General features: G+C 33.1%; 2 protein-coding genes across 6 annotated transcripts in view; one reads left to right on the top strand and one right to left on the bottom strand.

The window, feature by feature from the left end:
- LOC118200022 (uncharacterized) overlaps positions 1-4,840 on the bottom strand; it is a 97,846-nt gene extending 93,006 nt beyond the window's left edge. For 3 of the 5 annotated variants that reach the window (XM_085810726.1, XM_085810725.1, XM_085810728.1), the window contains exon 1: positions 4,627-4,839. The gene's annotated coding sequence lies outside the window, so the exon portion shown is untranslated. Of the gene's footprint in view, positions 1-4,626 lie in introns of all 5 variants that reach the window. The other 2 variants (XM_035371937.2, XM_085810729.1) reach the window with 2 other exon arrangements.
- The window catches only part of LOC146998459 (uncharacterized), a 32,337-nt gene extending 5,856 nt beyond the window's left edge, over positions 1-26,481 (top strand). Inside the window, exon 2 of the mRNA XM_085810730.1 lies at positions 25,715-26,481. Coding sequence (XP_085666856.1) covers positions 25,715-25,973 — 259 coding nt within the window. The 3' untranslated portion in view covers positions 25,974-26,481. The remainder of the gene's footprint in view (positions 1-25,714) is intronic.
- Positions 26,482-26,700: the final 219 nt, after the last annotated feature.

The following is a 26,700-nucleotide window of genomic DNA, read 5'->3' as shown; positions in this document are numbered from 1 at the left end:
CTTCCATGTTATATTTTAAAAATAAATACAGAACAAAATTAAAAGTTGATCCTAATTTACCATTAAATTTAGGTGAAATAAAACCAGACATAAAGAAATTGATCTTTCTTCAAGAGATCCAAATTTCACACTAAATTTTAGAATTAAAGTATTATAACTAAAGTGGTAACCAATTTTTAATCTAGTATTTTGTTTTTATGTATGTATGTTTAATACAAATAGCCAATAAGTTGTACAAATGGCAAAAATTTTTTTTAAAAATGTTTCTGTTGAGGAATTGAAAAATAATCATTGTAAAATGTAGTGGTGGTACTAAAGTTTTTCAATTCTTGTTTTAATTGTATGCAATAGTCAAACGGGTTAGAACCGCTGGTATGGACCTATTTGTTTTCTATTATATTTTTCCTTTCTGGCTTCACAACTACCTTCCCTCTTTGCACACTTCCTTCCTTCTTTGCTATATCCCATTCTATGGCATTTTCAGATTTTTATGCTTATTCAGTATTTTATAATAATTTTCCAAAATTTGCCTCTTCAGATACTGAAGTATCCTCCTTTTTCTACAAAATTGACTTTTCCAGAGTATTTGTTTTTGCCACTAAAGTCTAACATATCTTTCTCAGATCAGACTTAATATTTCTAGCATCACAGTATTTTTCATTCTGAAATGAGTGTCTTTCTAAAAGTATAGTTTAGGGTACCCCTTGGCGATTTTTGGCGGTACATGGATACTGAGTTTGTGCAATTTTTTGACTCGTTATTTTGGCTTGCGAAACGGCGTTTTTTGCACCAAAAATCTTCGCTACGCAAAGCCAAAATAACAAGACAAACAATTGCACAAACTTGGTATCCATGTACACATCAACCTATTTTCACTTAAAAAAAATCCCCGAATTGCACAAAAATGGCATTGCACACTCCTTTGACTTTATCCATGTACACATCGACCTATTTTCACTTAAAAAAAATCCCAGAATTGCACAAACTTGCAATGCGCACTCTCTTAACTTTGTCCATGTACACATCAATATATTTTACTTAAAAAGTCAAAGGAGCTCCCAATTCTACAATATAGGCAAACAAAAAATACATAATCTCAATAAAATACATTTTAAACCAAACAATAAAATAACATAAAAAAGGAAAAACATGTTATACATTTGAGCACTACCAAAAGCAAATACAGTCAAAAGTCGTTAAACCGGACTCATCGGGACTTTGGCAACTCCGGATTATAGATCATCAGTTTAAATCTGGTAAGATGGCATGTAGAAATTATAAAATTAAAAATATGAAACCGTAATATATGAAATAAAGAACAATTATGATCTAAAGGGTATCAAAATTTACAAAAAAAAAAGCTTAATATTTATTTGTTTACTTTATTAAACGTTGCTTCGTTTTATGTGATAATACTTTCTCTTTAATTCTATAAACAGACATAATTTCTTGTTCAGTTACAAAGTTCCACTGTTCAAGTCCTATAATTGCTGTGTCAAGAATACCGACTAATTTGTCAATCCAAAATTTTTTCGTTTTCAATAACCTCTGTGTCACTTTCTTCACTATCGGAAGCGAATTATAATGACGAGGAATTTGATTTAAATCATATCAAAGACGGAGTACATTGAGATGAAATACTACATTTAGTAAGGAATTATAAGCAGAATAAAATAAAAACGTCTGCCCTGAAGATAAGGATAGTGCTGACAGATCGACTTCCAGTTCATTGTGCACAAGCGTCGTCTCCCCCCCCCCACTGCAGAGCAGTGTGAAATTGATAAACAGATTTTGGAATAGTTAGAAGCAAAGGATATGCCTTTATCCATTTTTTGCAGCAATTCTACTTTTTGTTTAATTTACTTCGAAACATACTTTCGCTTTGTAGATCCTTTACATATTAGTAAATATATATCGGAAATTCTATTTGACATAATCGAAAGTTCAAGCTTACTTTTATAAAATTGCTCTAACAGTCTCCAAAAAATAATAAGCCGGATCCAATTCGAAGATTAAAAAACAACACAATCTGCAACATTTACTGAATTAGACTTATGATTTACTTTTTTCTGGTCATTAACTACTAAAGAATTTTCGCCAGTAGATCGCATTAAAGTGCACTAGGCAAAGATATTTTCAAATAAATGGTACTAGGGAAGTACCAAAACCCGTGGGCGAAGAAAATTCAGCTGCGTGAGCAGGCATATCTTAATACTTACGAAAGTAACTGAATTAGATAATTTTAGCTTAGCTTATACCATCCATTATACATTAAACGTGCATGTGTAAACATATTATGCACATGCGCACACGCATATTCACAGCCGTAAAGGTCTTACGCGCATGCGTAGAAAGCTTGTAACTTTGAAGTCCAGATTATAGATCATTCCGGATTATGGGTGTCCGAATTAACGACTTTTGACTGTATTCACTTACCGTATTTAGAAGTTCCTTCGTCTTTAGTCTGTGGCACACAAAATTCCTTAACAGCATCCAAAAACTTCCTAAAATTATCTGAACTCGAATACGTATATCAATGTCGCCACATGAATTCACAAATTTTCGACAATCTCTCTTCACCACACTTCGCGTCTTGATGATTTTCGAGTTTGCTTCTTACACCCAGAGCCAGGTAAAAATCAAAATATCAATCATATTCAAATGATTTTTTTCAAACCAGGTACCCTTTCTGATCGAACGCTTCACATAGTGACCATCTAAACCTTTCTTCCTACAAACCCATTCAAATCCATCTAAATGGTTTTTAGGTTCGACTAGACGCTTATACTTCCTGCATACAGGACACTTATAATGGCTACTAAATAAACCTTCATTTACACACCACTCAATTAACGCTCTTTTACCCTTTTGCTCTAAATCGTACAGAAACTTCAAATTAATCTTACTACATTCAGCCATTCTACCATCTAAAGAATCAAACGAACACACACCACAAAAATGCTTACAAAACATCCCATGATTCAAAATTTCCCAGAATCATGCACCCGATTATGTCACAGTAGGGTTTCCATAACATTCAACTACTCAGGCTACCATAAATGAAACAACAACTTCGCGATAATACAAGGAGTATCTTAAAGTCTACTTTAACCGAGTGTCTTTTCCTTCCATATGGTTATAAATATCTATATGTGTTCCATCTGCCTCTTAACTACTTTTCTTTACCCGTTTAAGTCTGAAACATCTTTCAGCATGGATTTCTCTTCTAATGACTTTAGTTGTTCTCCATCTGATTTTGATAGCATTTGTGATTTTTCTGGTCCTTTAAACTGAGTTTTGGATTTCATAATGCTATCTGATGCGTTCGTTCTTTTATCAAACTTCACATTGTAAGTTTCTATTAATATTCATTCTTCTGGTAGCCATATTCTATAAGGCCTAGTATCCTTGGCATATCCTACTATGATTCCTTCTTTGCATCTCATCTGTAATTTGTCTGTAATCTGTTTTGGTACACTAACATGTGCTTTATATCCAAACACTTTGAAATAAATAACACTGGGTTTTTATATTAAAGAACATCATAAGGGGTCCAGTTATTCTTATGACACACTCTGTTCCAAGTATGTATGAAACATCCAAGAGCTTCTCCCACCATTCTTTTCCTATTCTCATTAAGCATAACTTTAACTGTATCTAATGCCATTCAGTTAAAATGTTCACATGCACCATTCTGTTTTGGGGTGCACGCATTTGTACATTCAACATTAATTTCATTTTCATCTAAGTATCATTCAAATTGACTGTTACAGAATTTGCCCCCATTTTTGTTGCATATATTGATAAATTTTCTATTCGTAAATTTTTTCATTTGCCCAAGATAGTTTTTTAAATTATGAACAATTTGTTTTTATTTCTCGTATAATATACAGTTACTAATCTACAATAGTGATGAAATATTTACTCCTATCTTTAGATGTAAATAGGAATGGACTACAAATGTCTAAATAAACCAACTTTGATGGTATATTGAATCTCTTTCGAATTGGTTTAAAAGATGTTCTATCAGATTTAGCAATAATACATGGTTTGCACTTCTCCATCGGTTTTCGATATCGGGAATCCCTTCATGCTTTGATTTTTACTAGTGTTCTGAGTATAATAAAAATTTACTTGGCAAAATCTTCTATGCCAGAAATTTGCATCACCTACTTTAATTAACCCTCTGGTTTCTGTACTGTAACCAATTTCGTTTTTATCTGTTTCATACTTAAGTGGTTTTATATGATAGAGACCGTCATACTGTTTCACATAACATATTTTTATCAAAGTTATTGAAGTATATCCACAGTTTATCATTTGAACTTACAAAATGGACACTTGCCTTTCCTAACCATGCTCCCAATAATAAATCTTTTCATGAATGATAGAGTGCATCATACTGTTTCATATAACATAAATGTATCCCAGTTATCTATGAAGTATATTCTATGAAGTATATCCACAGTTTACCATTTGAACCTACAAAATGGGCATTTCCTTACCTTGCTCCCGATAATAAATCTCTTCATAAGTTTGGTTTTTACAACATATTTCCTAATTCAATCCAATTTATTCGATTGCGCATTTTCATTGCAGATTTGACAATACTTTACTAATACTTACTACAGTCAAAAGACTTTAATCTGGACGTCCATAATCCGGAATGATCTATAATTCGGACCTCAAAGCTACAAACTTTCTGCGCATGCGTCAACGCATAATGCATTAACGCATGCGCATATGCGTTGACGTATGCACATTTAATGTATAACGGACGGTATAAGCTAAGCTAAATCTATTTCAGTTAATGTTGCAGATTGTGTTGTTCCTTAATCTTCTAATTGGATCCGGCTTATTATTTTTTGCAGACTATTAGAGCAATTTTACAAAAGTAAGCTTGAACTTTCGATTATGTCAAAAAGAATTTCCGATTCTAGAGCTGCCAAAGGATCTACAAAGCGAAAGAATATAAGCAAGGCCTAAAAGGCACATGACATTTGAAAATGCCGGACGTAGTGAAGTGGAGGTCTAAGTTCGGTAAAAAGGGGGTGATTAGGATTCACAATCCAAAAACGGTCTAAATGGGGAAAATTACAATACAATACTACTGAAATACAAGATGCATAAAGGATAAAATAAGGTAAAAACAATATATACAGGAGTATGTACAAAAATTTGGTAGGGAAGTTTGAATTACAGGTGAGGTTGACCACGAGGGGTATAATATCTGAGTCATTTCAAGAATTTCATAATTGAAGACATTAAATTGTCCAAGATGTGAACAAGTCAGAGCATTCTTGAAGAAATTGTCAGTCATCCTATGGAGAAACTTGTCCACAGTTTCGATCTGCAGGTCTCTGTGGAGCATTTCATTGGAGACAAAACGATGTGCATGAGTAATCTGGCACAAGAACTTATTTTGAGTGATCTGTAGTCATTCGTGCGAGCCGCAGCCCAGGCAGGCAACGTGCAGTCAAAAATGGGGCCTGATAATGGCAATATAGATATGCCACTTCCTCCTGAGATCTAATTTAGAGACTGCAGCAAGCAGAGGCATGAGGCCCTGAATAACTCTGATCACTTTTATCCTTACATAGCTGATATGCTCCTTCCACTTAAAGGCTGAGGTGTACTTTACACCAAGATAAGTGGCCTTAGTGACAGTCGGCACAAGGGTGTCGAAAAGCTTGAGCTGAGCTGTGACTGGTGTCTGTGCGTGCTTTTTCTTGATGATTAATAGATTGATTTTGTCCACATTTATCGCAATTCTCCATTTCAAACACTATTGTTCGAGCTGAGGCATGAGTCTCTGAAGCTTTTTAATGCCATGATTCAGGCAGAAGGACTTGGCTGCAATAGCAGTATCATCTATGGAACATCCAACACAATAAGTGAAGTCTATATTCATAGTAGGCAAATCAGCAACATAAAACAGATATAACATGGGCCCGATAATCGAAACCTGCAGGACGTCAGCGTTGATGTGCTTGCAATCAGAAGTTTCATTTATAAGCTGCATGAAAAACTTTCTTTCCTTGAGAAAAGAGTGGATGAGAAGTATGAGTTCTCTGCCGAACTGGAAACCAATTACCTTGAAGATAAGCCCCTCATGCCAGACGCGGTCGAATGCCTTCGCCACGTCCAGCATGAGTAAGGGGACTTTCTGCTTATTATGCAAGATGCCTCCAATAAACTCATTGAGATGCACAAGTTGCTTCGTGGTAGAGAGGGCCTTTCGGAAACCAAACTTTTCCATGGGTAAGTTCCATGGGTATTCTAAGCAGAATGCAGTTGTACCATTCTCAAGATACAGCTGCATTCTGCTTAGAATCAGTCTCTCTAAAATTTTGCCCATGCTGGGCAGCAAGCTAATTGGCCTATAGCCCTCCGGCTTTGTCTATTCTTTTCCAGACTTTCGGTATGACAATCATTTTAGCTTTTTTCCACTGCCTGGGGAAGTAGCTGTTGTAAAGACGTGCATTTAAAATTCCAGTAAACCTAGTGATGATGCCAAGTGGAAGCCACTTGAGTGCAACATTGTTAATATTGTCGAATCCGGGCACTTTTCTGTTCTTTAACTTCCTGATGATGTCTGTAACCTTGTGGGGAGAAGTGAGTTCAAGAGAATTTTGAGTATTTGGGAAGTTTAACCAGTCATTAACAGAAGAACTGACATCATAAACAAAGTTGTCGTCACATGGCCAACTATTAGGATAAAACTGCTTCTCAAAGTGCTCTGCGAGTAGACAAGCCTCGTCATTATTTGTAAGGGCGTTCTTATTCTCTGTGTTGATAGTCTTGTTAACAGTGGGGTTATTCTTGAGTCTCTTCACAAAGGACCAGAAGTTATTATCAGGTTCATTAAAACTCATGATCTTATCCTCCCAAAGCTCCTTGCGGTGCATGGAAATTAACTTCTTAATATCTTTATTTAGCTTGTTAATTTGCCTCTTGGTGTGCAGATTCCAAGTGACGTGGAACCTTTTTCTGAGCCTGTTTCTGTCTTTAATGCGCTCTCCGATATGACTAGGAAATCAATCTGCGATATTTTGCTTGGGAATGCTCCTGATAGCCTTATTATAGGCAGTGTGGATTTTCATCATAAGCTGATTCACAGCAAGATCGATATCCAAAGGTGTTCTGAGACTGTAAGTATCGAGGGAGTTATCATCCAGAAGGTCATAGGAAAGCTTCCAGTCAGTGATCTTAACATAGTCATTCTCGATGTTCTTAGTAGTGCCAAGAGTGGTGACAACTGGGCAGTGATCAGAGCTCATTTCGTGGAGAACTTCACGGTAGAGTGGTAAGGCAGTAGTGGAAAGGAACAAGGTAAAAATATCACCCCTACACGGGTTGTGCAGCAGAAATGTATACTCACTAGTAGCATAAAAATACACAGGGTAATTATTAATGAACTCCAACAGCTGTTCACCATTCTTGTTCGTCTTCTGGCAATACCATTCTGTATTCTTGGCATTGAGATCACCTGCCAATATTACATTTTTATTCGTGTCCAGTATGCTCTCCAGCCTGCTAATCTCTAAGAGGTTCTATGGGGGATTGTACAATAAATTGAAATACACAAATCCATAAAAGGGGAGAAGCACTGAAACTGTGACTGATTCTTGGCCATTATTGCATTCTTCACTAATTAGGCAGGACTGCAGTGAGTACCTTACATAGATGGCGACCCCCCCCTCACCTCCGTGAATCAACCTATCACAATGATAACACTTATAATATAACGATAACACTTATAATAAATTCTACTAGCATTAATTCTCTATCTTTAAACTGTCCCTTTTGATGTCTGATTTAAACTTGAAGTTTTTATTCAAATTTTCTTTACGTTGTCCTTAAGTATCCAAATTTATTAAGTTTGTGACGAGGTCTTATCCTTGCATTCCCTGTGTTTTTCTAAAATTTACTAATAGTATTAAATATGCTTACCTTGCTGTCTTCTAAATTGGCATGTACCTGATAAAGTGCTTTTTTCCTTTACCAGTTCTTTGGTGATTTTTTCCCCCAATATAAAATCCTTGTCCATTGACCCATAAATCAATTATACAAGCCCAGAGTATTTCTGTTGTAAATGCGGAATTGGCTGAAATCCTTGTTCCAGCCAACTTGTTCACAGTCATTTTTATCCTTACAATGAATAACCTCATTTTTTTCATCTAACTTATGCCTAATGCTGAAAAATTCTTCCAGTAACTGAATTATTCTTGCTTAAGATTTTGGTTGAAATTGCCTCTGTAGAACTCCCATGCTTCTTTACCACTTGAACATGTGTATCAATGTCTGAATTCCATTTTAATACCATTGTGTAACATAATGAACGCTCCATTTTCTCTCAATATGGAATCCTTTTCATACCTTGTTGCACTTTTATCCAATTCATCTTCTTTGAAACTCCAACAATATCTATCAAGCAGCAGCATTTTTATGTCGACTTTCTATCAATTTCAGTTGTCATGGTTTAGCAGTTCAAACGTATCTGGTAGTAGTGACGTCTTCCATTACACATAAGCACAACATTTTGAACCAATATGTCTGCCTTCTTGTCTTTGCTTTGGGCTCCTTCGCTTATTCTTTTAACATCAATTTGCTTTGTCCATAACCTAATGGCATGGGTGATTTTTCAATCTTATGGGAAGCCTAGTTTGCTATTCAGAAATAAAACGCCAGAACATATCTAAAACAAAAGTAACATTTATTTTACTCACAATTAAAAGAACTAGGCTGCAACAGCAACATTTACAGGAAATTAAAGCATGGGAAAAAAGAGCAAGTCTCAAGAATTTGCTAATTGTAGCACAAACATCCTCCTGACATGAGTCATCAGCCACTAAGTGGCAACCACATTAGTTTACGGCCGACTATCTTCTGATGAGATTTGCAAGGGAGGCTTACAAACCATTAAGCCAACATTTTCTTCCTTTACTTATTAAGTAGGAAAATTCTCTTACTATTCTTAAGATAACTATAATAACATCTTTTAAAATTTGGACAAAAAAAAGTATCTCAGATTGGCATAATCTGTGTGGCACTTTTTTTTTTCCCTCTTAGAGAATAGGGACCTTTGTTTGATGGTTTTCAAAATCAATAATTTTATTAATTATTTTATGCTAGTCTAAGATTTTTTTAACTTTTTTACATTGTGATGTTTCTTTTCCAATTAAATGTAATAAATATTTTTAAATAATTTTCTAGTGTCTTATCTTGACATTAAATACAACATAATTGCTTCGTAGAATTTGGCCACCTGTGACCTGAACCAGTTATGGACATTAACCTTGATTTCTTCATCAATTGCAAAGTGCTATCCCGGCAAGAAATTTCTTGAGATGAGAAAACAAATGGAAGTTATAGGGAGTTAGGTCCAGACTATATAAGGAGGGTGCCAGAATTGTTACCAACGAAATGAATTCAGCATTGTCATCATGCTTGAAGTATGCAGTTGTGCCTCATCATGCACGAATGTAATACCAAAAGTCACTAGTTCATAGCTTTTGTTCTATGTTGTGTACTTTTAGTGTCTCATGGTAAGCTGTAGCATTGATTGTTGTGCCTTGTTCCATACAGTCCACTAATAAAGTTCTTCGACAATCCCAAAACATGGTGCACATGATTCTTCTTGAAGATAGAGTTGGCTTTTTTGGATTTCAGGGAACCAATATATTCCAGTGACTGTTGTTTTATTTCAAGTGTCTTATAATAAATCCATGTTTCATCGTGTGTGACAATACTTTTCAAAAAATCATTTCTTTCTATTGCATAACACCGCAAAAACTTCAAAGCTGCTGTAATGCTTTTCTGTGTTTGAACATCCTTTTCTGTTTTTGGTACCCTTCGCAAACATGCTTTTCTGTAAAACGAATGTTCAGTCACAGTTTCATGTAATAAAGATTATGAAATGTTTTGAAAATGCAATTAAAAAATCAGAAATTGTGAATCGCCTGTTGGAACGAATTTTTTTGTCAATGCAGTGCACCAGTTCTTCAGTGATTAATGATGGGTATTGTTGCATTCCTTGTTGTGGACAATTTCGCTTTCTTTATTAAACATCCTAACCCACTTTCGCACTATATCTTTACTCATGTCATTCTCTCTGTAAGTTTCACAAGGTTGAACATTTCTTGCATTCAGAAACTTGCTAATGGCTCTTATATCACAGCTTAAACATGATAGCTGACAAACTGTGACTTTGAACATTAACATAAACAGACAGAATGGTTAAGCTAATTCAATGATTCGAATTGAGCAATGTAAGTATAGATTATTAGATGCTCAGGAGGTATGCCTAAATGGTATTTACTTTTTAGATCAGTTTAGTATAAATTTAAATGAGTGCATGATTGTTATCTTGATTTAGACAAAGCAATACTCACAATATCCAAAAAGAAATGTTTCATTTTTCAGAAGAAGGGCTAGGAACAAAAATGCTCATTAGCCATAAGGTAATTAGATATTTGGTCTTACCAAGACTGTTGAATAATCTAATTTAAATGTGTGACATAATTTAATTTCTCTTGTTTTTTTTTTTTTTTTTGTTTTTTTTTTGTTTTGTTTAAAACATCTTTGGTAGTATCAGCATTTAAACCATTCCATGTTCTTCAACCAATCCTTTATCCAAAAAGCAGTTTCTCAGTAATTTGAAGAAGTGCACTAAATCTGGGGGGGGATATATTTTTTGTGCTTTCAGAACTGAATGTGGAAACTGAAAACTATTAGTTTAAATCTGTAGTTTATACCACAAAGTATGAGATTCTCTTAATTCAGATAATACTGCTGACTTCATCTAAATTGAATAAGTTTTATCAATAAAAAATATTTTTTTTTCTTCATTGGAGTGTCAAAATCAAAGAATATTGGTTTCTTCCACTGTGAATAAAGACTTCTAACTAACATAAACTGAAATTTTTGAAATGAGCTAAGATTTTAGTTGAGAATCAAAGCTTTGAACTGGTATCCTTTTTTAAACTGAGGACACGTATTTTTTCCACAGAACTAAAATTTTTGAAGCTTTTCTTTGTTAGAGCGAGAACATTGCTCTGAATTCTTGAACAAAATTTAATGCTCCATTTTTTTAAGATACTAACACTAGGTAAAGAAATTCCCATTTTTTTTCTTACCAAAAACCATAGTTTTTGAAGAAGAAATTATTATAAAGCAGGATGAAGAGGAGAAAGACTGTTTATAATGAAATTTTGATTGCGATGAAAAGTCTATGGATAACGTCTGCTCCTGGTTTGGATGGGATCAGGGCTACATTGTTAAAGATATTGTTTTGAGGATTCTCCTTCCTTTTTCATAGTGTTGTATAATAGATGCTTGGAGTAGGGGATATTTCCAGATGTATGGAAAATCAGAAAATTAATCTTGATTCCAAAGGATAATGTCCAGTTTGCGGACTGAAAACATTTGCAAAGGTTTATGATAAAGTCTTAGTTAATAGACGGCAATATATATTAAATAAGAATAATATTATTTCTAAAAGGCAGTTTGGTTTTGGAAAGGGAAGGCCAACTGAATTGGCTGTTTATAGAGTCATATCTGGCATTAGAAAGAAAAGAAAGACTAAGCATGTGGCTCTGGTTTCATTTGACACCAGGAGTGCCTTAGTAGGATAATGTAAGGTGGCTCTCCTTGATGCGACACTTGAAGAATATTGGAATTACTAAGAATATGTATGAAATTATAAAAAGTTATGTTAAAAGGTGAAAGATGGTTTTTAAGGGTCCATCTGATAATCTGAACCTGGTTTTTGACATTTACAAAAGGTTGCCCCCCCCCACAAGGCTTTTGCAGCACTCCTCTTCTGGGGCCTCATTGTTAATGACTTACTGCAGAAAGTCAATATTTCGAATTGTGAGGTTGTCTGTTATGCCGACGATATATTGGTTATGGTGGAGGGAGACTCTCTTGAAAAAATGGAGAAAGTATTTTAAAAAGTAGAAAATGATTTGAAAGAATAGAGTGACAGAGAGAAAATATATTTTAATAATGGAAAAAACTTGTGGACTTTTCCCCCCTCGGGTTGGCACAAAGACTAGATCCCCCCACAATTGAAATTTAAGGGCAATCGTATCAAATTTGGTGAAAATATGAAATATCTAGGAATTATTATTAATAGCAAATTAAGTTTTGTGGAACATTTTAAGCATATACACAGAATCACAGATAACATTTTAGAATGTTATAATTTTAGTGCTGATACTTTGAATAGAAAGAGTTCCACCTTGAGGCAGATATTTAGAATGTGATCATACCTAAAATAATTTATGGAGTCGGAGCTTTGGGCTGCCGGGCAGAGGAGGTACTTAGGATTAGAATGTAATTGGACACCCTGAAGAGAGGCTGGATGCTTGCCATTACAAGAGCCTTCAGAACCGTTTCTGGATAATTTATGGAGTCGGAGCTTTGGGCTGCCGGGCAGAGTAGGTACTTAGGATTAGAATGTAATTGGACACCCTGAAGAGAGGCTGGATGCTTGCCATTACAAGAGCCTTCAGAACCGTTTCGACTGAAATTGCCTGCGTCCTTGTGGGTGTTCTGCCCCTCTCGATTTTATACAAATTATACTACAAAAAGTTTCTATTAGCTAATAAAATTATTATAGATATTGAAATTGGACAAAAAGTACTCACAAGTAAGGCCTTTCAATAAGAGAATGAGGATATTATTCACCCAATGACACGACTTTGGATTAATTTATGATCTTGAGTTTCCTTCTGGTGGTGAAATAGATGTTTTTACAGATGGTTCTTAAAATAATGGGGAAGTGAATAGTGCTGTGGTAATTTATTTTCATGTAGTGGAGATAGAGACAATGTGAGAATAAAACTTAAACCAATGAATTCAGTTTATCAAGCAGAACTATATGCATTGCCAGAGGCTCTGAATTGGATTAATAAAAATTAACAGTTTGATGTTTTATAAATATTTATACTGATGGCCTTATCTGCGCTTCAGGCACTCGCCCATTCAGATCATAAAAATTGACTGATTAATGAAATAAAAGACTTGTTTAAAAAGGCTGAAAGACAACATATTGTTAAATTACATAGTGGAATTGTCGGAAGTGAAAGAGCGGGCACGCTTGCTGAAATGGCTTCACTTGGGAATGAAACCGATAATTTTGATATCTAAGATTCAAGAAAAAAGACAATTGCTGAAATAGAAAACTGGATTTATACAAAATGGAGTTTTTGCTGGGAGTCGTCTAATAAGAAAAAAGAGTTAATGAAAAATATAAAGTTAAACAGGAAGATTGATATTATAAGCAATGTTCATATAAATCAGGTACTGACTAATCATGTGCATTTCCCGCCTTATTTTAATTGATTCCATCTACAGAAGAATGATAATGCTTAATTTGTGATAAGTTTGTGGATGCCAGGCACTTCGTCAATGAATGTACGCTTACCCAGAGTGCAAGAGAGAAATATAGAAAGAATTTTAAGGAAGATTTTAAAAGGAACTATTCAAATTTTAAATATTTTGCAGAGGCAATAATGAAGATTATAAATACGGACAAAGATAGAATTGGAATTTGCCACTGAAACTCAGATTTTGGACTTTATATGTTTTTTCTTATACAGTCAAAAGTCGTTAATCCGGACTCGTCGGGACTTCGGCGATTCCGGATTATCGATTTTTCCGGATTATAGATCATCAGTTTAAATCTGGTAAGATGGCATGCAAAAATTACAAAATTAAAAATATGAAACCGTAATTTATGAAATAATTATGATCTAAAGGGTATCAAAATTTACAAAAAGAAAAGGCTTAATATTTATTTGTATACTTTATTAAACATTTCCTTCAATGTAAGTTGCTTCGTTTCATGTGATAATACTTTCTCTTTAATTCTATTAAACAGACATAATTTCTTGTTTAGTTACAAAGTTCCGCTGTTCAAGTCCTATAATTGCTGTGTTGAGAATACCGACTAATTTGTCAATCGAAATGTTTTCGTTTTCAATAACCTCTGGGTTACTTTCTTCACTATCGGAAGCGAATTATAATGACGAGGAACTTGATTTAAATCATATCAAAGACGGAGTACATCGAGATGAAATACTAAACTTAGTATGGAATTATAATCCAAATAAAATAAAAACATCTGCTTTGAAGATAAGGATAGTGTTGAGAGATCAACTTCCAATCCGCGGCGTGAAATTGATAAACAGATTTCGGATTTCAAAACATACTTTCGCTTTGTAGATACAAATTACATATTAGTAAATATATATTGGAAATTCTATTTGACATTATCTTTCTAATCTATCATAATCTAATAATGACGTTTCTGCCCCCCCCCCTCTGCCGCAGAGCAGCGTGAAATTGATAAACAGATTTCGGATTTCAAAACATACTTTCGCTTTGTAGTAAATATATATCGGAAATTCTATTTAACATCGAAAGTTCAAGCTTACTTTTATAAAATTGCTCTAACAGTCTGCAAAAAATAATAAGCCGGATCCAATTCGAAGATTAAGGAACAACGCAATCTGCAACATTAACTGAATTAGATAACTTTAGCTTAGCGTATAACTCCGTTACGCATGTTCCTAAAAAGTACTCGCCGTACCCCCTGCTGTGACAATGCTGAATCACTATTGGCTGACCGACTTGCTACGTAAAAAACGTCACTTGTTTGGTCACGTGACAAGCCGATTGCATGGATTCTGAAGTGTTGTTTAAGTGTGATTTGTAGTCTGCTGTATAAGACGTAGTAAATTTTGTGTGCATATACAATTCTGAATTAATAATAAACCACTAAAAGGTACAGCTGGTAAAGAATATAGAACACAAACCTCTTCAGACATAACGCTTGAAGTATTTTATTCGGACGGCATAAGATATGTTTACTAGGAAGACAAATTTCGGCAAACAAAATATATAATTATGCAAAAGAAATTTCGTTACCGGAGCATAAAAGTATCTATTATTGTACTTTAGATTTTCAAATATCAGAGGTTGTGATATAATGTAAGAGAATTTTGATTTAACATTAGAGATTCAATTTTGAGGGAGTTGGAGCTTGGCATGAAGGGATTTTTTATTTATTTTATAATAAAACAAGATTAGTTTTGTATTTTTGAAAATTTTTGGCAGAAGAACAGTTTAACCTTTTAATATTTCATTGGTGTGTTAATATTTTCTGGAACTAAAATTAAAAAATGGAGGACTGTTAATATTTGCAGTAATAACCGATATTCTGAAAAGAATATTGTTTTCGATTATTTAAAAATATAGAGCAACTTCTGATGATGTCCGTCTTTTAAAAAGGTACAAAAAGGCAAACTAGAACACTACTTTGTCATTGTCACAAGTAATGTATCAAAAAGCATTGTTTCATTTTTGGATGTGGGTATTCAGTTGCATACTAATTTATGTGAATCACAGGAAAAAAATAAGCATTCAAAAACTTGGAAACAGTCATTATGGTATTTCTAAGCAAAGTTTGCCATGGTGAATTAATAATTTCAAAAAGTTGTGTAGTGGATTTGTCATTCGGAAAGCACTTTGCAAGGTTGGAATGTGCTCAGAATATCATGGTATGCCTTGAATAATAAGAAGAAATGCTTACCAGCAAGGGTCAGAATTCAGTAGAGCCAGGATTGTTGCCTATAGAGTATGTGGATTATCGCTCTGTGATATCGCCCGTTGCACTAGTCGACATCCAACCACTGTTAAGCGAATATGGCATGTATGGAATGCTGAGGATTATACTGAACGGCATGCAGGATCTCATTGCCGTCCCATGATTAATACCCGAAAGGACAGGCATATTGTGAGGTCAGCCCTCCAAATTTACAACCACATCACAGACCATTAGTCAGAAAATGGGCATATTTGCAGCATGCCCAGTATCTGCTCGTATGGTGTGTCAACGTTTGCATCAGCATGGATTATCAGCACAGTGTCCATTACTTTAGCTTTCCTTGACAATGCAGCACAGACAGAGATGGCTACTGTGGTGTGTCCAACAGCAAAGCTGGATATAGGAGGGGTACAATGTCGTCTTTTCAGATGAGTCCCGTTTCTGTGTGCATTATTCTGATGGTCGTATAAGTGTCTAGAGGCTCCAAGGAGACCGCACATCACCTGGTTGCATTCAGTATCAGCATAGGAACCCTAATGTGATAGTATAGGCAGCCACTGAGCACATGGCACACACATCTTTAGTTCAGATCGATGGTAATTTGAATGCCAGATCGGTACATTTGTGATATCTTACATCCAGGGGTTGTGCCCTATCTTTGAGGCTTGCCAAATGCAATCTTCCAACAGGATAATTCAAGACCACATGTTGCACATTGTGTTCTGATCTTCCTAGGTGTATTTGATTGCTGCCCTGGCCTGTACGGTCTCCAGATCTGTCACCCATTGAAAATACTTGCTTTTGCTGAGGACTGGCCTAGCAACCCTCTCCATCTAATACGATTGATGAAGTGTGGCATGGACTTGAATCAGAATGGAATGAGATGCCGATTTCTGTCATTCAAGTGAAATTCTACTCGGTGCCTAACCGGATAAGGGCCGTTTTAGCTGCCAGGTGGAGCTGTTGTTTCGACTGATTTTGCACCCTTGTAAACCCCAGGCTGCTTACAAATTTAATCATTTTTGTCTTCATGCCATACTATTTACGCACAACAAATATTTTTTTTATTTGTTTTCCTTCATGCTATAGCAATTTTAATGGCTATTAGTGTATTATTGATTAACAGTTATCTAAGAGACTTCAAGAGTAAGTACTTTACATAGTTTATAAAACTATTGCATATTTCTGTATAAAAAATTATTGATGCAGAATAGATAGCGCCTAAAGACTTCGTGCAGCCATCAATGGAGTTGACAACACATTCATATTAGATGATTTTCTTTTATACTTTTCCCAATTACCGATAGATTGCAAATAAAAAACAAAGGGACTTACAATTACAACATAGCCAAACTGTCCTGAAGTAAACATTAACAATATATACAAAGCCAAAATAATTATATTCGCATAATATGTGCATGGCACTTTGTTACTAATAAATATCAGAGTGTCTTGGATCAAATTAATATTTGAACAGATGAAAAATTAAGTTTGACACTATCATAAGCAACTGCAGTTTTTGATTATCATAGAGTGGCAGGGATATCTTTGAAGATATAATTAATAGCATCATTACAACAAGGTGAAGAATAGTAAAACCACCCGCTACTAGACAGTTACAGGATTGCTATATATGTGTACAGTGGTTCTCTGCTTAAATCAGGAATTCTCTATTAATGGGGTATATCTGATAATGTGAAGTGTGCATTGCTGGAGGCTCGACTTACATTATCATCATGTTGGGAAAATATTTTGCATCATGACATAATTTATGTGCATGATAAGATACATAAAACTGTTTTGAGTGATATCAGCTGTAAATTTAGAAAGACACTTTGTACACTCCCTTATTAAAGTGGCTTTTCCATAGGTCTTAGGCATTGTTTAAGATTACATAAAGCAGTCAAGTTGATTCGTGATGAATTACTAACTCTATCTCATTTTATTATACTTATGAAAGCTACAGATCGTGTTTAATAAAAAGCACCAGAAATAATCACTGTCTTATTGACTATCCATTTAGTCGCTCTCATACCATTTGCCGTTGTGCATAATGATATAAAACTAATGCCTTAGTAGCATTGCTCAGTCAACATCATGATATTCATGAAATTTTCTAAGGGGTAAATCAAACAAAAATGTAAGCAAAAGTCTTCTAAAAGATTATCTTCCCTAGAAAATACCAGCCAGATTTAAGACAAAAATACAGCATGTCATCTGAGAAGAAAATAATTACTTACAAAATCATGTTTCCAACACTAATAAAGCACCTAATTATATATTAAAATTTCAAAAGATCTACACAATTGATATTCAACTAAGTCTTGCATATCTATTATTTGGCTTCATAAAGTAATATGTTGTCTAAAATGAAGTAGTCATATAAAAACATATTAAAAACAATATATTTTTCTTAATGATGGTTATATAAAATTTCTTAATAGAATGGTTTTTCTGAGTAAATGAATTAGAGTTTAAAACAATAAATATAATAGTGCTATAATAAAGCTTCGTAGGACTAAGGCTGGATTTCCTGCTAATTTGTACTTTAGATTTTTTTTCTGCTTTGTGGAACTTTTCTCTTCTTCGTAACATCATGCTTTTAATGTACCTTTAAAAGCTAATTAATTAATTTTGACAAGTATTTTTCTTGAGAGATGCTCTCATGGAAGCTACTAAATGATATTTGTGTCATACCTGCTTTTCCGATTAGAAAATACATGAAAGACCAAGCCAGCCATGACCTGCCTGAAATCAGCGTACAAATGTTTTGTGTCTTTAAATATGAAGCTAGGTTAAGTGATGTATGTTTAGTAAAACTCTTAATCTTTATAATAAAATATATCATAAATATATTATACCTACATAAATATGTATCACAGAACATTTGCTTAGATACAGCTAGGATAACTTCTCTTGTTAATGTTATTTTGCACAGATTTTTTAATCAAAATTGTCTCTAAAGTAATGCGCTATAGATTTGTTTTGAGATTTAGAATGATGTCAGACAAAACTGGACAAACTTTATATTTTCCTAGATCCAACTTTTCCAACTTAATGGAAATAATGCTTATTCATTACATGAAGTAAAATTCTGAGAAGGAAAAAAAAAAAAAACTTATGAAAGCATTTTAATGAAAAATTAATAACAAACAGCAATACCAGTTTCTAAGAAATGATGATTTAAGTGAAAGAAATAATAATTAGAAAATATGTAAACTGACGTTTAACATGTATGTTACAAAAGTGCAAAAAAGATAAGTTAAGTAAATTGTGTTTCATCAAAGAGTAAAATCTTCTATTAATGATTTACTATGAATAAATTATTAGTAGTTATGTGTACATTTGAGAAAGAGTATGAAAATCATCAGTACAGCGAATATGTTCTACTGATATTATGACTTAACGCAGTTACCATTTGACTGTTAATAGACAAAAATATAAAAATTTTCTAATTTATTTGCAGAATGAGTGTGGATGAATCTAAACAACATAGGAACATTTCTTTAGATCAGGGGTTCTCAACCAGTGGTATACAAAGAAGCAAAGTATTTTTAACTATTAAATTAAAAAATTAAAACCCAACATCCTGGTTGAGTTTTTTTCTAACACTCGTAAATTTATGTGATTTGAGCTTTGTTCAAGAGTGGTGGTGGTATTAAAGGTTTTCAATTTTTGTTTAGATGGTACGCGTTTGTCAAAATGTTGAGAACCGTTGCTTTAGATTAAATATTAGAAGAAAATGATAATTGCAGTTTGTCTAATTTGTAGATTTCCACAATGATTTAATATTTTAGGGGGTTAACATTAATATAAATAACTGTTGTAATCATAAAACACTGATGGCCATTAAAAGCATAACATTATTGAAGACAGGAGATAAAGCCATATTTATTATACAAATAAATTTTAATACATGGTTTAATTGTACATGTGTAAGCAAATCAGTTAGACTTAAAGTACATGGTTTAAAAAACAGTTAAACTTAAAGTATACCACCTCGTACAGCCATTGCATGTAGATAAACAGATAATGGATGTGCACCTAGAATATGTGAGAAAAGTAGATTTCAGTTATTACCAGTGTTCAGCTGATGTAGCCATGGGTAGACTGTGGTACGTTAGTTTTTTTATAATCATAGGCCTGATATATTCAGTAGGTAACAGATCTGATGAAATCATAGATCAAGGGATTAATAGATCAATAAAAAAAATGGTGGGAACTTAGGAGTTTCTCTCTGTTATGTGCCAGACATTCCTTGTTGATCACTAGTTCTAGACAACCTCTAAAGATAGACAGCAGTGAGCTTCGAAAACCTCAGAGTAATAATAAATGATTCATCAGATTTTAAAAACACTGCCTTTTCATAAATAGTATACATACAATAATCAATTTATGGAAATAAACTAGAAACTAAAAAATTACCTCGCATGCTACATACATTTTATGAACATTGATCACATAGCACACTTCCAAATGGCTATTGATTTCACATTTTTTGTACGAGTTTCCATACTGCATCATCTATCACATTTGAAGTCTTCCATTCGGCAAACATTAAGGAGTGCATTTTTGTACATAATGTACTGTTAATACATTATGTACAAAATGCACCTGGTGCTCACATGGTATTTTTGTACATAATGTAGCTGGTGCTCACATAACATACACAGCAAAACATTTGTTGTACGTAAAGAAAATTTGGATAATTTCTCATTCTTTACTTAAATTCAGTCATTATAATATGCATAATATTTTCGATATTAGAATTTTTAAATCTGATAAATCATTTACAGTAGCCCTAAACAATGGCGCCTGTTCAACTGCACATTAAACATGGAGGCTGTTTTTTTTTGGGGGGGGGGTGTTTGTTCGCTAGAATGTAAACCCAGGTCGAATTATCAGTATTCAACTACTTTACTGCTTGGTTACTAGCAAAGCCAGAGCTAGATATTTTATCACCTAAATAGAATAACTGCTGCTTGCAAATTATGCCTTCCAGTTCCTGCCAAAATTCTAAAAATTTTGATGCTCCTATGATTCATCTGGATAAAATGAATTTATATTATTTATCCTTCTATTTGCAAAGTTCTATGCACAACTATAGCTGTAGTCACTTATAATGTTCTAACGAGGGTTTGGTTAGGTTACTTGAACATGGCAAAGCATCTAAGGGCTGCTTATTTTTTCTACCAAAGTTAGCTGAAACAATGGTCACTTTAAAAAAAACTACTTTAACTTTTTGCTATGTAGCACCTACTTAGTTTTGAACTGAAGAATAATATAACTGTAACAGCCATACATACAGATTATTTTATCTTAATCAATGAGTCAAACTAGTGAGTTCATTCACCAGCTCAGGTAGGAAAACCAGATCAAGTAGGATAGTGCTTTTTTTTTTTTTTTTTCTTTTAACATAATTAAGTATCAATGTGCTTTAAAAATAATAATTCAAATTGTGACAAAGGTACCTATTTATTATTAATACATCTCAGATTTTTAGAGGTAGTTATTTCCCAGCAATGATGTCTGTGCGTTTTCTTTGGTGGTAAAGTAAAAATTTCATAGATTGAAATAATAATCATTCCAAAAGCATATTGCAATAGTAAAGTTCTGATATATGCAAATAAATCATTATGTGGAAGAAAGGAAATTGGTTTGAGGGAAGCACAGCTTATTAATTTTTGTTCATCACAGTTCACAAAGTGTATAACTTACTCAAAATAATTCTAAAATGATGAATTTTGGTACTTTCTAATTTTCTGAACCTCACCAGAATGCTGTGAAAAAGTATTGATGATCTAAACCATGATGCGAAGAAAAATTTATGTGGCTACACATGTCACTAAAAATTATTTATATGGCAACCCAAGTATACACATAGCATTCTCCCAAACAGCACTTCCCCAGATATTTTCACCAGTCTGGTTGCAGATTATGATCCCTCCCATGGGAATTTCAGTACTTCAGCATAAGGGTGGACCACATACCGCGGTTTCTGTTGTCTCTGGTAAAATCTTTGGCGATGTTGCTTTCTGCATGCATACAACATAAAAGGCATCACATGCCTCTCTTTCCTTTCTCATTTTAGGATTCTGGTGCCAACATTTTGCAATTTTCTGATTTTTTTTTATTAAAAAGATTTATAGGGAAAACAACGCTGAAAAAAAGCCTAGCATTGTGCGTGTCTTGTATTGAAGAAGAAGTATGTAAAACAATAGGTGGTGGTGGATGCATCATTGAAATAAATTTAAAGATATGCAAACAAACATCCCTCTCCTAACTCACCAACAAGTTTGCAAATGCTCTTCAAAGTTGCCAATGAGTTCATGACTTTTCAGTGCCAATGAGTTCATGACTTACCACATCTGTGGTAAGAATGTAAATTCCATATATTTTATGGCTCTTGTTAAAGATGAAATTAAACACAGGAATTTTAATTTAAATATATGAATTTTAATTTAATAACTTATATTATTATATTTGTTTCCCTTAATGGTAGAGCAAACATAAATATTGGTGCAAAATGTAGTTTAAAATATTAATGGTACATTTAAAATACATTCAAAATGCAATTTGTCACACAAGATCATCCCCATCTTTAAAAAAAAAAAAAAAGTAATGAAGTAGAAATAGATAATGGAAATGACACTGTGTATTTAAAAATATAAATGAAAATTTAGGATAATCCAAGCAATGTTTATGTGTCTAAAAAGTATATTCCTTACTACCTAATGCATACTAAAGGTTACTGATAGAATTAACTGACAATAGTTACTTTTAAAACAAGAATAATATTAAGAGCGATTCAAAGGTTACATTTAATTTAATGGACATTAGGCAATGTAGGCATATATATTTTGCTGTAAATTGACTGGCAAATGTTATTCAGTAAAGGAAAAGATCCCACGTGTGCTTTCTCTATATAACTACTTTGATCTAGTCCATCATTAACAATATTTTTCCTGGGATTCCATCTCAGAGTGAAAACTGAGATAAATTTAGGTGTATAATTGTAAACTTTGTAATCTTGTTCTTAAAAATGTGGTTGTATAACGATAAAAGATAATAAACTATGTTACATATTGTTTTTCCAACATTCCATTAGCAAAATGCAATATGGATATAACCCTCTCAAGCAAATAACCCATTTTCCTTCCTTTGTAATGATCCGGTATTTCTCAAGTGTGTATTGCATAAAGTGAAAATATATATTAACATATGAATTAATTCAGTTGTACATAAAATCACCTCTGACTTCTTAACTGATTTTTGTAAAGGATTAAAACATAACCGCTGTATGCGATCCAATCCGAACAAGTATGGCTGGAGTACGAGAAGCTTTACCACGTGACAAAACAAATGACATCGAAAGCTCTATGTTACGTCTAAATTCTTCTAACCAATAGCAGCGAAGCAGCTCTCACAGCAGGAGGTACAGCGAGTATGTTTTAGGAACATGCCTCCGTTACACATTAAACGCGCATGCGCACAAACATATTCGCAGCCGTAAGCGCTCTCGTAAACGCCTGTCCGCATGCGTGAACGCGACGCATGCGCAGAAAGTTTGTAGCTTTGAGGTCCGGATTATGGGTGTCTGAATTAACGACTTTTGACTGTATTTGTTTTTTTTTTTTCTGGCCACTCCCATTTTTTGATCATAAGCCAGCTAGGAAGATTGGGGCTGTGCCCTTATAATTAAAAAAAGTCTGAAATGTTTCAGATTTTAAATTATGTCCAAAGGGGCATTTTTTTAAAGTTTTGTGTGTTACCTAATTAAATATCATGTTCTTTGCACTTAAACCATAAAATTCAGTTCAACAGCAATGTTACAAAATAATTTTAAAATGAGCATATCTTTAAAATTTCCGATACACAGTTCCACGCGCTGGAGATAAAAAGATTCACCCCTCCCAATAGAGTATTGCCGTTTCTCACTTTTAAATTGTTGAGTTTGTTAATCAAAAATTCGTTAAAGTTTTACAAAATGTGAAATCGATAGTAAAACAAATAGCTAACTCCAAGTATAGGCAACACAGGCAGTTGCTTTGGGGCACCAGATAAGTAGTTCACACAAGTATTTTGTATAATTTGCTTTGAATTAGTGTGTTTTAGTGTGACAGCTGCTTTGATTACCTAGGGCTATTAAAATACTGTAGTTGGGGCTGTCTATGAGCCATTTTCAGGTAGTTATTAATATCTGCAAATGCATGAACTTTTTTTAAAAAATTTTATTTAAAAAATATTGCATTTATCTAGCACACAAGTCCTTATCAATATTTTCTTTTCCTTCTGGGAAGAATGCTCAATAAATTTTGAGATATTTATTGATGAAAAAGGTTAAAAGGAAACATTTATTGCATCTTTTAAAAATATTCAGGTCTTGTTCCATGTTTCTAGTCTCTGAAACCATTTTTCAAAACAATAAAACTAATATTTAGTTTGTGCAAGTTTTCATTCTTAATTCCATGCAGGAAAATAAACTAGTAATATATAAGAACCGAAAATTTTTACTAACAAGCAAATTGTATTAATGAAATATATGTAATTATTGTGGTATATAATTACATGTACTTGCATTGCTTGTTAACTATGAAATCAGATCCTACAAGGCAAACAGAAGATAATTTCTTTTAATTCAGGCACCTTTCTTCACCAAACATAATCTGATTTATGAACACTATGTAAAATTTGCTATACTTATATGAACATTTTTATATTCAATATTATGTGGCTCAATTCGTGGTATCAACCTGTATCTAAACTTTATTTCAAAATATGGATTAAACCTTTTTTGCAAATACTCTGATTCCCTCTGATGGTCTTTTAATGGCCTTAATTGTAACAGACATTTAGTACTGGCTTATAAGATTATTTTCATATTTATAATAAACTGATGATTGCTGTCTGGAGTTAGGAGGAATTCTGGATTTTTAACCTTCGTAAATCCAGAATTTCCAAATTTGTGTAATGCAGACTCATTATCTTACTCAAACTTTCTTTTAGTAAAACTACATCATTTAGAAATAGCATAAATTTAAGACTTTTAGACAGAAGTCAGACGAGAGCTGAAGTTTTCATACTGAGAGGAGATGAAAACAGAAATACCTAGCATAGACAGAACTGATTAAATCTGTTTTACTTTACTTCCAACCTGTTATTGAAATTTATTTAATTATATAAGTAACATTATGACAAAACACGGAACATCCTTGAGCACTGATAACCTAGATGTTATGCAGACTGAAATATTATTTATTTTGTTTACACAAAAGTACAAGAAAGGGTTTGGAGTCAGTAAATCACTCTGAAGATGCTTTGGTAAAGATTTTAGATATAATTTTGTGTAAGTTCCATACATTCAATGAACCATTCTCTTCCTTCTAGCAATTCCTTATCTCCAACACATGTTAATATGCATACTTCAAGTTTTAACCTGATAATGTAAAAAGCCAAAATGTCTAAATATCTTGCTAAACATACTGAAATTTTATGTGTTAGCAAAGAAAACTGTTAATGCTGCAAATCCAGAAATAAATTTGACGTTGTAAAACATAAATCAATTTTTAACAAATTTTTAAAAAAATTGCATTTTCCCCTTCTCTAATGAAATTGTTTGAAAATATGTATGTATGTGTATGTTTCACATTAATATTTTGAATTATTAAAAAAAATGCTGAATTTTTTACTTCATGGTAGCTTTTAAGCTTTAAAAATTTGGTCGCAACCGTCACTAAATAAAACAAGAAGGGTTATGCCTTGTGGATATTTATTTCTAAGGAAAACTGTTTCATATCCCATTTAAAAATGAAAGAAATAATGAAAACTAAATGCAGTCATCAGCTGTGCAACTCTAGCCTAACATTATTTGCTGTGAAAGATCTACCATTTAAAATTTTTATAAATTAGTAACATACTGTGAAAATTGATAAAAGACTTGATAAAATATCATAGCTTTTAATTTTGATTAAAAATTTAGGTTTTTTTACCATTAAGTGAATAATTTGAGAAATATCAATATATTGTTGTAGGTCACATGTTATAATTCTGAATTCTAGCTGCTGTTTTTTTTTTTTTTTTTTTTCCCTCTCATTATAGGGATTATAATGCAGGTAGGCACCAAGAAGAGAGAGATGGTTCAAGACATAATGATCGTAGGCATCAAAGAAATGATTCTCGGGATAGATACCATGACCGATCACCTGCTGGAGAACCTAGTAACTACAGAGATAAAAGATATGCTTCCGATGATTCATATAACAGGCCATATAAAAATCAGGACAGAGACAAAAAACATGATGACTGGAAAAATCATAGTTATCAAAATCATCATCAAGATAGAACACAAAGGTATTAATATTTTTAACAGGCTAATTATAAGGAACTCAGTCATTATATGAATGAAGAAGATGACTGCTTTATAATTATTATTATTATTTGTCTTGAATTCTGAATTTAAATTTCCTGTAAATTTAATATGAACATGAACTTATTTAGTCATTATAATGCTTCTCCCTTCATTATGCATTCATTTAAATGTATTGCTTTCTATGGAAATATATACTATTGATGTATACCATATTTGTAATATGTAACATATTTGAGTTCTGTGTTATTTTATGTTTTTGTACATTATGTTCATACTAATAAACTGGATAAATTTTACAGAAAACAGTTTGATTAAATTCCATAATGTTAAAAAACCTTACATTTATACAAGTTTATGTGTAAATATAGCTTTCCTAATAAAATAATGAGGTACAATATTTAAGCTAGAGAAAATGTTTTACAATGCGAGTTCTCATATTGAGCATGTTTGGCAGCTATAAATGTGTAAACATAAAAATTAAAAAATTTCACTGTCGATTGTTTTTGTTTTTCACTCTGCTTCTGTCTGTCTCCCAATCTTATTTCTTAATAATGAAAATTTATGAATCTTTTCAATTTATTGCTGCATGATATTGGTATTTACTTCAACATGTTGCCAGTTAACCCTCTGAGCGGCACAGGATTTTAGATCCATCATGAAAACCAGTATTTAAACAGCATTTATTAATTGAATTTGTATAATTACTTACTTTAGT

Source organism: Stegodyphus dumicola, chromosome 2, assembly GCF_044657685.1.
Source record: "Stegodyphus dumicola isolate Sdum_Otavi_A_Nest chromosome 2, ASM4465768v1".
Classification (NCBI taxonomy): domain Eukaryota; kingdom Metazoa; phylum Arthropoda; class Arachnida; order Araneae; family Eresidae; genus Stegodyphus; species Stegodyphus dumicola.
The sequence above is the reverse complement of the archived record's forward strand: the minus strand, read 5'-3'. Positions and strand labels throughout refer to the sequence as shown.